The sequence below is a fragment of the Arvicanthis niloticus genome, chromosome 26 (assembly GCF_011762505.2).
Source record: "Arvicanthis niloticus isolate mArvNil1 chromosome 26, mArvNil1.pat.X, whole genome shotgun sequence".
NCBI classification, from domain to species: Eukaryota; Metazoa; Chordata; class Mammalia; order Rodentia; family Muridae; genus Arvicanthis; species Arvicanthis niloticus.
Genome location: NC_133434.1, coordinates 938,242 through 950,666, shown reverse-complemented (window position 1 = coordinate 950,666; position 12,425 = coordinate 938,242). Strand labels below are relative to the sequence as shown.

Here is a 12,425-nt window from a genome sequence, read left to right as displayed (position 1 = left end):
GCTATCTCAAAATAAAAAATGTAAAAGAGGTACAGATATAGCTCAGTAGTAGAGTTCAGGCCTAGCATGTGTGAGACCCTAGATTGACTCTCCATTACCAGAGTAGGGTAAAGACAAAAAGGAGACATCTGAGATTATAAAGAGATACCCACCCTGCCCCCCTCCCCCATTGATACCGAACTATCCCTATTCCTAACAAATTGAGCTTGAGCCAGGCCAGTAGAGGCCTGGTCTAAGGCTGTCTTGTTTTTCAGTTGCTCTAATTTACAGACACTCATTGTGGATCTTGTATAAACCTGTTTATATTTAGGGAAATACAAAGTTTTGAATTTTCCTTTAATTTTCTGGAAATGATTACTTTCAAACTTGACGGAACTTCAATTCTGCATAGTTTTGGGTAGTTCTTTTATGTCCCTCTGTCCCCTTGGGTAGGTGGCAGTTGAGTGGATGCAAGGGTCTTGACACACATGGAAGTCATTTCTCTTCTTCCATCATGTAGGTCCTGGGGATCAAACTCAGGCTTGACAATAAGTGACTTTACCCGCTAAACCATCTTACCAGCTTGGTGACCCCCATCTCCCCCAGACTATATCAGAATATTTTTACAGGATTCTCAGCACCTTCCAACTATACTGAGTAATCTAGCGAGGTAGAGATTGATCCTGTATGAATCACTAAATGACTGCCTCTGCAGATCTTTTAAATAAGTCTGTAACCTCTGGTTTATCTTTTGATAGGCTCTTGCAGCCAATGCTGGAACAGGTTTTGCTGTTGCTGAGCCTCAGATTGCGATGTTCTGTGGGAAGCTGAATATGCATGTGAACATCCAGACTGGGAAATGGGAGCCTGACCCAACAGGCACCAAGAGCTGCCTTGGAACAAAGGAAGAAGTTCTTCAGTACTGCCAGGAGGTAAGAGTGTTGCCAGAAAGTTACCCCTCTTCCCCCTTTTCTGTGTCAGGGTTGCCTGTCTTCCCCTGCCCAAGACCCAGGTACTAAAAACTGGAGCTCTAGTCCCTTTTGTTTCTAAATACGTGTGGTATGATTTAGATATTGCAGAGATATTGCCGCCTGATACCCAGTCAAATGTTTTGGGTTAAAAGCCTGCTGCATTTACCTTACACATAGACTCCATTTTTAAGTATAATCTATGGGAGAAGTCAGAAATAGAAGCAATCAAAAGAAAACTAGCCTTCGCCCTGTTTGCTTGCACTGAAACTGGAGGGATCAGGTGCAGCCTCCACAACCAGAACGATGTGGATCTGTATACACTGCAGAACTGCTCAGGAACAACTGATCATTGGTGCCAAGGATCCCATGTCCATCCAGATGAATACAGCTAAGGTTGACAAGGTCACAGGCAGGTTTAATGACCAGTTTAAAACCTATGCTATCAAAGATAGGTAACTCAGATGATTCTGTTCTCCAGTTGGCTAAGACTGATGATGATGTCTCAAAAAACTGGAGGAAATTCGAGATGATCTGTTATGAAAGTGAGAAACAAAAGACAAGTAGTAGTTCAGTGTGTTTTTATTTTGTTGTTAGAATGTGGAATAGTGTAATAGAACTTGAGGTTGATGTAGCATAAGGGTGGTCTCGGAGGTACTTATCTGTCTGCAGGCAGGTTTATTGTGTGGATTTCATTGTTGTTGTTCTTAAACAGATATATCCAGAGCTGCAGATCACAAATGTGATGGAAGCAAACCAGCCGGTCAATATTGATAGTTGGTGCCGAAGGGACAAAAAGCAGTGCAAGAGTCACATTGTTATACCATTCAAGTGTCTTGGTAAGTGCTTTTGGTTGCCTTTTAGAAGTCTTCCTCCCCACCCCTTGAACGTTGCTCTTGGATCCCAGTAAAGTATCTGCATCTGTTAAAGTTAATGGGGGGATTTTTCCTATGGGTTCTGGTTGCTTCTTCATGTGTTGGTGGTAGACTTTGTCTCTGAGACTGTCTCTCCATTGTGAACCTCTTTTCGCCTCTAGAGGATGAGCCTTTCCCAGGACACTAAATAGAAAGAAGCATTACCTACAAAGCAATGGACATTTGCCCTTAACATTAACCATTTGAAATCAATGTTATGAAAGACAGTTGAGGAGCAGCACTTAAGAAAGCAGCCAAGGAAAAGGGTCCTCTGTCCCTACAGTTCATCTTGTTCACGTTTGCACTGTTGGTCAGATCAGGCAATGGGTAGTTCTCTGGAGAGGGAACATGACTCATAGCATGTGGCCAGGTGCCAGAGCCAGATGCTGTGTGGACCCGCCATTCTCAAGGGCTGGGGCTTTACACAAATGTTGTCATTCAATCACTGGTGCGATAACATTTAGTGGCAGCTTGAACAAAGCTGTGACAGTGTGTTCCTCAGAAATGGGGTTGCTACTTAGTGAATGTAGTCTTTTTAACCCTTTGTTGCCTGACATGTGAATGGTTAACTCACAGTAGTATATATAGTCTGGGTGATTCAAGAACAGCTTGAGTCTCAGATGCTAGTAAGGGTGAAACAATTGTGCTTGGTCCAGTCATATTGACATAGGTAAGGCACTAATGCTGACAACCTGAGGAGACCTTTAGATCTAATTTGAGCCATCTATTAAATTTATTCCTCTCCCTTACTCCTTTAAAAGTTTCCCCTAAGCTACAGATAGCAGCAAAATGGAGTATGTTGCTTTTATTAGGCTCACATGTAGTGAGAAAGTATTGCCAAGAGGAAGAATTAGAGCCAAGCAGTGCAGAGCATGCAGCAGCTCTTGTGTTGCTGTATAGCATTCCTCAGCAGGAAGGAGGGACGTTGTGTGTGCTTAGCCATCTCCTTTAAATCTGGACATCTTGCAGTGTAGTGTGGAGTATGCTAAGATATTTGTATGATATGGATTAAGGATGGTCTCCCCTTTTATTAGGTTCTGAGAAATCTACCTGTAGAATTCTCAAGTGTAACTGAAACAGCCACTCTGTGTGTATGTGTTTCCAGCTTCAGATTGTTTGAGCATTGAAGCTGTGACTGTAGCCCTGGCTGTCCTGGAACTCTCTGTGTAGACCAGATTGGCCTAGAACTCAAGAGATCCACCTTCCTCACAAGCTCTGAGGTTAAATGCTTGTGCCACCACTGCCCAGCTTAGTTTGATTGGTCTTGAGTCTTTCAACAACCTTCTGTCTTCATCACTGTGTTTTTAATGGTTTCTGTGATTAAAACGTAAGTCCCTTGAACATTGCCAGAGGTGAAATGAAAGTGGTAGCTTTTGACTAAGTGCATTGTGGAGCTTGGTTGTCCAGTGCCCAGCATGTACTAAGGTGATGGGGCCTGATAGATAGTAAGCTGCTATTGGACCTAACCACTTATGTTTAAAAGCTGTGTTGTTTTAGTGATTTGATAAAACAAGCAAAGAAACACAACCATTCAGACACCCAGGGTATTGAGAATCAGAAAATGTGTGAAATTCTGGATTACACATCCTTTCATCCGATTGCTACTGTGTTCACTTTTTGTCATGTCTTGTCTGGACTGTGACCTCAACCTTCATGCATATTTCTCAGTCATGTTCACGGTTTGTTGCCTTCGTGATATAAGACGATCAGATTATGTCCTAGCATTAAATTCTGTGGTTTCAATTCCTTATCCAGGTAAACAATGTTGAAGCTCTTTACTAAGCATGGCTTTAAAAAACTCCATGATTTGATCCTCTTTCGGGCCTACCGTCTTAACTACACTGTCTGGCCCTTGCTTCACACTGTGCCAGCATTGAACAGCTTGAGTTTGTCTATCATTGCTGCTTTTTTGAGAACACATACTAGTGTATTATCTGTGTGCCTGAGTGACACAGTGCGGAGAGAGTGCCACATACACGTAGAAGTCAGAACAAGCTGTGTGAACTTGGCTCTCTCCTTCCACTTCACGTGGGTTCTGGAATTTAACTTAGGTTACTAGGCTTGTTCGGCAAGTGCCTTTACCTGTTACCATCTTGCCAACCCTGGTTTATATATTTTTGAGAACAACATCAGAACTTACATTATTATTAGGAGTTGTGTGACATCAGCTGCTGTTGAGAACTTGTCAGCTGGGTAAGGTGTTGCCTGCATTCATGTCATCATATGCTGGCTGCCCAGGTATGGCCTCTGGGTGTGTCCCTTTATGTTGCTGTTTCTTGTGCCTGTTTAGAATGTCTTTTATCTTCAGGGAAATGTTTTCTGGTATAAAAAATGTCCATCCTATGGTTTTTCTCTTCTGAAGCAGCCATTTCTTCAGGAATTTGCCTTGGTTTCTTTGACTGGTAATTGTATTTAGCTGAGATATGGACATTAGTTGTCCTTAGTTGTTACTAAGGCTGTTACTGTTTCTTGGCCCATTTATTAAACAGAGCTAAGAAACATGTGTTTCTTACATGGACTTAGATCTGCATTTTCATATTGACTTCTGTATTAAAAATAATGAGCTCAATGGGTAAAGTGGTTGTTGCAAAAACCCACATAAAAGCTAGGCATGGCAACATGTATCTGTAACCTTACAGCTGGGAATGGACTGGGGATATAAGTGATCTCCCCAGGCCTTGCTGGACTGCCAGTCTTCACCAAAACAGTGACCTCTCCCTTAAGTGAGAGACTGTCTCATAGTGTAGGTGAGGATAGAGAAAGGCCTCTAACCTGACCTCTGGCCTGAATGTGTGCACATACGTGAGTTCACCACACAGAAACACAGATGTGCTCATAGTGAGAGCGCCAGTTCTGATAGTCTACTCTATGTATCCTATAAATAACCAGTCTCTGCTTCTTTTAGATTATTTGAAAAGATCCAGTTTATCTGCTAAATAATCTATCCCTTTGAAAAATTCATTTAGATGGTTTATACTGAAGCAGTATTATACATCAATAAATAATAATAATAATAATAATATTACTATTTTTTTCCCCCAGTACATATAAGGAGGTCAGAGGACAACTTGTAGATCTCTCCCTCCACTGTGGCGGGAGGTGTCTCTGAGTCCAAACCCAGACAACAAGGTTTCTCAGTGTAAATACCTTCCCCTGCTGAGCCATCTCACTGGCTCCTTTTGATAATTCTTTTTACATTATAAGTCAAAAGTGAGACTCCTATACCCTTACTTACCAGAAGAGTCACAGTGGGTTCTTTTACATATACTGAGATGAATATTGTATATTAGAGCAAAGAGATGATAGGAAAGAGGTTGTTTGGCTTTAGCCTGAAATCTCTTTTAGATAAAGCCTAGAACCAGACATGATGGCAGCACTCAGAAAGCAGAAAAAGGTGACTCTCTGAATTTGAGGTCAGGCTGGTCTATATTGTTCTAGGCCAGGGCTACATAGTGACACCACATCTTTAAAAAAAAAAAAAAAAAGTCAGATATTACAATATCTGAGCCTAGGGCCTCAGGTAAAAGCACTTGACATGGGAAATACAGTATGTGGAAAGTTGTCCCAAAAGTTGTCTTCTCACTACTACACACGTTCATTCTCTCTCACACACACATATCTGCTCCCACACACAATAATAAATACATATATCATACATACTTTTTGAAAAGCTACACCACTATGGTCTTGGCATGAGAGAGAGAGACAGGAGAATCTCTTGATTGTCAGAAAACCTGATCTTTATTTAGTTCCAGGACAGCTAGGGCTATGTGGAGAAACACTATCTCAAAACAAAACAAACAAAAATCCCCCCAAACTTTTGCCTACTAAATTGGAGATGAAGAAAATGAATGAAAAGTAGTTATATATTTTATTAGGTACCTCTGCTAATTGGTTTGGATATCCTAGAGTTCTTAGTTCCATTTTTCTTTTTAAGATTTAACTTTTGATTAGGGGTGAGAGTAATAATGTACACATGAATGTGGGTGCCAGCGGAAGTCAGAGTCATCAGAGCTGAGTTGCAGGTGGTTGTGAGCCTGGAGCTGGGAGCTGAACTCAGGTCCTCTGTAAGAGCAGTATATACTCTTGACCATCTCTCCAACCCAACCCTTTTCTTCCTTCCTTCCTCCTCTGTTTAATGTGTAGGGATGTTTTGCCTGCATGTGTGTGTTTGCCACATTTGTGCCTGGTTCCTTCTTCAGAAGCCAGAAGAGGGCATCAGATTCCCTGGAACTGAAGTTATAAACAGACGTGAGCCACTGTGTGCCTGTTGATAACTGTCTCTGAGTCCTAGAAAAGCAAGCCCTCCCCACTGCTGTTTCGTCTTTCCAGCCCTCTCTCCCATTTTGTTTTATTGTTGTTGTTTTGTGGATTTGAAAGTTGAGTCTGCATCTGAGTTCATACAGTATCCTACATAGGATAGGGGTCTACTGCCCTGCCTGCTGTTGTGATGTTTTCTGTTTACTGGCTTTGCTAGGTTGAAAACAATAATTACGTTTTCTTCCTTTGTTTTAGTTTTGTTTTTAGGGTTTTTAGGTGTATACCCTAGGCTACCCTCAAACTTGGTGTGTAATCAGGGATGATCTTGAACTTCTAATCCTTTGCTCCCAGCTCCTTTGTTTTGAGATTATGGGCACATGTTATAGACCTGGTTTTTCTTTTTCCACCCCAGCCCCCAATACTAGAGACTGAACCTAGGGCTTCTTGCATGCTGAACAAGCATTTTATTAATTCAACTATATCTCCAGTGCCAAGAACAATGTCTTGGTAACAAATTGAAGGTGAGCTGCTAGCAAGATTTGTATCAGGTCTAGTGTTGTAATGTCTGTAGATACCTGTTCACTGCATCTCTCATGCATGCTGTCACCAAGTGTGACTCCTTTAGAGGTATGTGGTATGTTTAGTTAGAAGGTGCAATTCAAACTTCCCCTGCCTCACAGTGAGCTTTTGGTTATCTATACAACATTATAAATAGAATTGATGATGAATGGAAAGGTAAACCTTAGGCTATCTGTAGGGGACAAGTTTAGTCATATCTGATACTATGTGGCTTGTGCATCATTACAGATATTCCTTTGCAAGTCTTTTTAGCCTTTGAATTTACTGTAGCCACTAAACATTCTCTCTGTTGCCAAAATAGGTCTTTATGCAAGGTCAGTGTTTCTGTAGTGAGTCAACCCCACAGAACCATCTTAACCTCAAAGATGTCTACCAATGGATCTATTAGACAGAACTTATTCTACTGTTTTTTCTGCCACATGGCTATAGCCTCCAGGAGCCCCCCTCTTACTCGCAGCTGGCACTATGTCTGCTGTAGATTTATTTACGTGTGTAGTAGTGTTGGGGGCTTACCCACGTGATAAACAGCCTTTGTTGTTGTAAAAGAGATTTCTGCACCTAGGGAAAGGGGTCGAAATTTGGAAGACACCAGTTTGACTGGACTGAGGTGGTGAGGAAGACTGAGTTACCTCCAAAGGTAACTCAGAGCTTCAGCCTGTCTGAATCATGGGCTGTGTGTGGGCGCCCTAGCCAGTGCATGTCTGTGTTTGTACAGGACTTAGGAAGTTATATGCTGCTGTACTATACTGAAAGCCGGTAAATTGACCATTGTTACAAACTTGATGTAAAGTAAGACAAAGCATTTCAGTGTTTGTAAACTTGACCAGTAACAGTCTGCTTAGGTAAGTTTTCCCCATAGAGTCTTGTAGCAATTGCTAAGAGAGGCAAGGAGCAGCGAAATGATGGAGCTGGTGCTGAAGTTCAGATGCTCTTTCTCCAGGTTCACTGTGTGGAAAGTTTATTTTATTTTATTAATAGAAGGAGCTTGCAATAGAGGCCAGAAATAAAAATGGTCAATTCCAGTTTCTGTATTCAGTTAGTCATAGTAAACATTTTGTTGTGTAAGTGCCAAGTTTTCTTCCAGTGCACATATATATGCTTAAATCTTTTTTTCTAAATGGGGTAAGATTGCATAGATTCTTTTTAAATTGACCTTGGATGGCTAGTATATGCTACTTTTAGGGTTATGCATATCATTGCCTGAGACAGGCCTGGCCTTAAGTTAATCAACTTGAAGGAAGAATGAATAGGAATACAGGGGTAGGGTTTTTTTTTTACGATTTTATTTATTTTATGTATATGAGTATACCATTGCTCTCTTCAAACACATCAGAAGAGGGCATCAGATCCCATTACAGATGGTTGTGAGCCACCATGTGGTTGCTAGGAATTGAACTCAGGACCTCTGGAAGAGCAGTCGGTATTCTTAATGGCTGAGCCGTCTCTCCAGCCCCATATTTTTTTTCCTTTTGTTTAATGATACTGATTTGTTTTGCCAAGACAGGTCTCATTATGTAGCCCTGGCCAGCACCACACTGAACCAGGCTAGCCTCAAACTCAGTAATCCACTTGCAGATTAAAATAAATAAAATAAAATAAAATAAAATAGAGTTAAAAGATGTATGCTTGTGTGCTGCCGTGTCCAACATCTGCTTACGGGTTTTTAAAAATTATACTAAGCCATGGAAGAAAATCCATGTTGAATACTATGATTTTCTTACGATCATAGTATTCTATCATGCGTAGGTACCAGCATTTAATTCATTCCTTGATAATTATCTTGTTTCTCTATTAGTAACACTGGCAGTGTTATTAATACAAAACATTTGTTTTATTACTTAGGGTACAATTTTTAAGTTGGAATTACTGATTCAATTCATATTATTTTCATTTTTAAGAATTTAGTTTATAGCAGGGCTCATGACTTTGATCCCAGCATCCGGGAGGCAGAGGCAAGTGGATTACTGAGTTTGAGGCTAGCCTGGTTTACATAGCAAGTTTCAGGCTAACGAGGGCTATACATAGTGAGGCCCTGTCTCAACTCCCAGTCTCCCCCAAACAGGAGTTTAGTGTATTTAGAAATTTAACTTTATCTCTCCTCCCTCCCTCCCCCCTCTCTTTCTCTCAATTTGATTCACTTATGAGTAACTAAAGAATGGTACTGTTTAATTTATAACACCATAAGACTTGATATTTATAAAATTTTAATATTGAAATATTTCAGGCATCCTGAAAAGTTAAAACAAGACAGTATTCATGGACTTGCTATCCCTGCTTAAGGTCTTTAATATTTTGCCATGCTTTCTCTTCCTCACCCCTATGGTTAGAAATATTTCAAAGCCCTTCATTTGTTTTACCTCTTTCTTGGCAAGTAACCACTACCAGAGTGCACTTGACATCATTTTGGAGTTTATTCAAAATGTTATATAAGTAGATTAAGTTCGTTCAGTTAAACCTGATATGTAATATTCCATTATATATTTGTTTAGGGTTTTTATAGAATATATATGAGGTAGTGAAATTGTTGATGTAATTTTTTTTCTGATGTTGCAATTGTATGTAAAAAGGTAGAGGTTACAAATTAAAGTGCATTAAAGCTTACTGTACATAGCCTCACCTAGGCCTTGAGGATCCTGAAAGACAGCACCATCGTATAACTTAGATTGACATTTCTTCTTTTCTGTCTAGTAAGTGTTTAATAGTATTGTGAACCTAGTTGTCATATACAACATTGTTTCTGAATAGGGAGGCTTCTTACTGCTGAAATGTATGATAAAGGCACTCCCTTCGCTCCTTGTTCTATTATCGTGAAAGACACCATGACCAAGGCAACTCTTAAAAAGGAGGCATTTAATTGAGGCTGGCTTATGTTTCAGAGGTTTAGTCCATTATCATCATAACAGAAAGGATGGCAGCACAAAGTCAGACGTGGTGCTGAAGAGGAGCTAGCTGAGAGTTGTACATCCAGATCTGCAGGCAGCAAGAAGAAAGCACCTGGCTGGGGCTCTTGAAACCTCAAAGCCTACCTCCAGTGACATAGTCCCCCCACCAAGCCCACACCTCCTAATCTTTCTTGAGTGGTGCTACTCCCTAATGACTAAGCATTCGAATATGTGAGCCTATAGGAGCCATTCTTATTTGTACCAACACAGCCTCCTTGATAAGATCAGTGACTCCCTTTTCTTAACTGAGAGGCTTGAAGGTGGCTTCAAGGCAGGATGTCAGAACTAGTCATGGTTCTACCTAGTTTTTCTCAGAACTAAGCTAGACATCTTTTCTTAGTATATTGTACCTGTACCTTCTCACACACTCTCTCTCCTTTTTTTCTTTTTTTGAGACAAAATTTCAGTGTGTAGCCCTGACTATCCTGGAACTTTCTCTGTAGACCAGGTTGGCCTCTTACTTAACTCATAGATCCTCCTGCCTCAGCCTCCAGAGTGCTGGAATTAAAGGTTTGTGCCACCAAAGTTGGCCCCCCTTTGTTTTTTTCTGTTACATTCATTGCATCTAACCTCAGGCTAGCTTACTTGCTCTCCTATATTTTTTACTTGCATCTTTGCCATAGAAAAGAAAGCACACATGGTTCCGTTTTTATTTTCTTTCCTTTACACCCTGTGTGGACATGTGGGTACATCAAAATCTCCTGGAAAACAAGTTAGTGAGTCTATCCATACAAGGCTTAATCAGAATCTCTAAAAGTAAGCTTGTCTGTCTCTGTCTCTCCCTCTCCTCCCTCTCCCTCTCCCTCTCCTCCCTCTCCCTCTCCCTCTCCCTCTCCCCCTCCCCCTCTGTCCTCCCTCTCCCCCCTCCCCCCTCCCCCCTCCCCCTTCCCCCTCCCTCTCTCTCTCCTCCCTCTCCCCCTTCCCCTCCCCCTCCCCCCTCCCCCTCCCTCTCCCCCTCCTCCCTCTCCCCCTTCCCCTCCCCCTCCCCCCCTTCCCCCTCCCTCTCCTCCCTCTCCCCCTTCCCCTCCCCCCTCCCCCCTTCCCCCTCCCTCTCCCTCTCCTCCCTCTCCCCCTTCCCCTCCCCCTCCCCCTCCCCCTCCCCCTCCCCCTCCCCCTCCCCTCCCCCTCCCCTCCCCCTCCCCTCCCCCTCCCTCTCCTCCCTCTCCCCCTCCCCCTCCCTCTCCCTCTCCCTCTCCCTCTCCCTCCCCCTCCCTCTCCCTCTCTCTCCCCTTCTCTCTTCTTCTCTCCCCTTCTCTCCCCCCTCTCTCTTTCTCACTCCCTTCCTCCCTCTCTCTCAGTTATGGAAAATTAACAAACATCTAAATACTTAAGTTAGTAATGATACTAATCTTCACGTCCATCTTTCCCGTTTGTGTGAGTCAGTGTAAGAACCCCCATCACGGTATTGGAAGAAAGCCAGACTTCCTAAACACAGCGAACGCCTCTACCTTTTATCTATATTTTTGAATTTTTGCCTGACTTCTCCCAGCCCCTTAGCGCCTCCCACATACACTTTGGTTACTAAATTATTTGAAAATAAATTTGGGGCATTGAAATAGCTCACTTCTAAACAACGTAAACTTTCTTCTAAAAAGAGGGACAATCTGCTGTATAATGATAATACAGTCACTACACTTTAAGAAATTTCCCTAAGTGTTAAAACAATCTTTATAGTTTCCTTTAAGAAAAGAAAAAAGAATCACACATTATATTTGACCAGGAGAGTTTCTCAGTCTTTTAAATCTCAAATGACAATATATTTTGAATCCAGACTATTTGTTTAATAAACTGTTCCCGGGGGCTGGAAAGATGATTCACAAAACAGTTTAGAACACTTGCTGCTCTTGGTAGAAGACCAGAGTTTGATTCCCAATACCCATGTTGGGTAACTCAAACCCGCCTGTAACTCTAGTTCCAGGGGGTCTGAGCTCACCTGCACCCCTGTGCATATAAATATACATATACATGCACATTTTTAAAAAACCTTTGAAATGTAGAATATCTTGGAATTTGGATTTATTTTGTTAGGATTACATTCAAGTAATTAATTTTGGCAGGCATGCTGTAGATGATACTGATATACTCTCAGGGCATTGCACATGTCAGCTTGTCCTGAATTGGAACATTATCTTGGTAACTGAGTTTTGGTAGTTTCCCACTGAAAAGGTTCCTCGCTCTTTTGTGATTAATCATCTACTTGAAATTTTACCTATATCAGTTCTAATAGTTTTGTAAAGAAAGGTTCAGCATACTGGTCGTGAGGTGGTCACGGAGGGAGATCCTATCAAGTCTTCCAGAACTGTATTGCAGTAGTTCCCGCACAGGGTGCTAGCTAGGAAATGTTACTGACAAAGCTGCAGGTGGGATAGGGAGTTCTTCTGGTGCCCATGTGTGCTTATGTATGCCTGGCTGTGCAGCTGTCTGCAAACATTAGTAGGAGGCTCTGAACTGAAGGCTGTTTTCACCCTGAATCACAACCAGATTTGCTTCTGACACAGGCTTTTTGTTTCTCCCAGTGGGTGAATTTGTAAGTGATGTTCTGCTAGTTCCAGAAAACTGCCAGTTTTTCCACCAAGAGCGGATGGAGGTGTGTGAGAAGCACCAGCGCTGGCACACTGTAGTCAAGGAGGTAAGAGCTCATGTGGAGCAGGCAGTCACCAGTCGTCAGAAGAGGATTATTTCTTTCTACCAACCCCAGCAATTTAATTTTTATTTATTGTTTTTAAACTGTGTAGCTCTAGCTGGCCTGGGACTTGATCGATATATATAGTTCAGACTGACCT

At 41.9% G+C, this 12,425-nt stretch overlaps 1 protein-coding gene across 5 annotated transcripts in view; it reads left to right on the top strand.

Moving 5' to 3' along the window:
* Aplp2 (amyloid beta precursor like protein 2) overlaps positions 1-12,425 on the top strand; it is a 68,247-nt gene that overhangs the window by 33,163 nt on the left and 22,659 nt on the right. For all 5 annotated transcript variants that reach the window (XM_076924577.1, XM_076924576.1, XM_076924574.1 and 2 more), the window contains exons 2-4: positions 738-911; positions 1,663-1,786; positions 12,159-12,271. In XM_076924577.1, the coding sequence (XP_076780692.1) occupies positions 738-911; positions 1,663-1,786; positions 12,159-12,271 (411 nt within the window). The remainder of the gene's footprint in view (positions 1-737; positions 912-1,662; positions 1,787-12,158; positions 12,272-12,425) is intronic.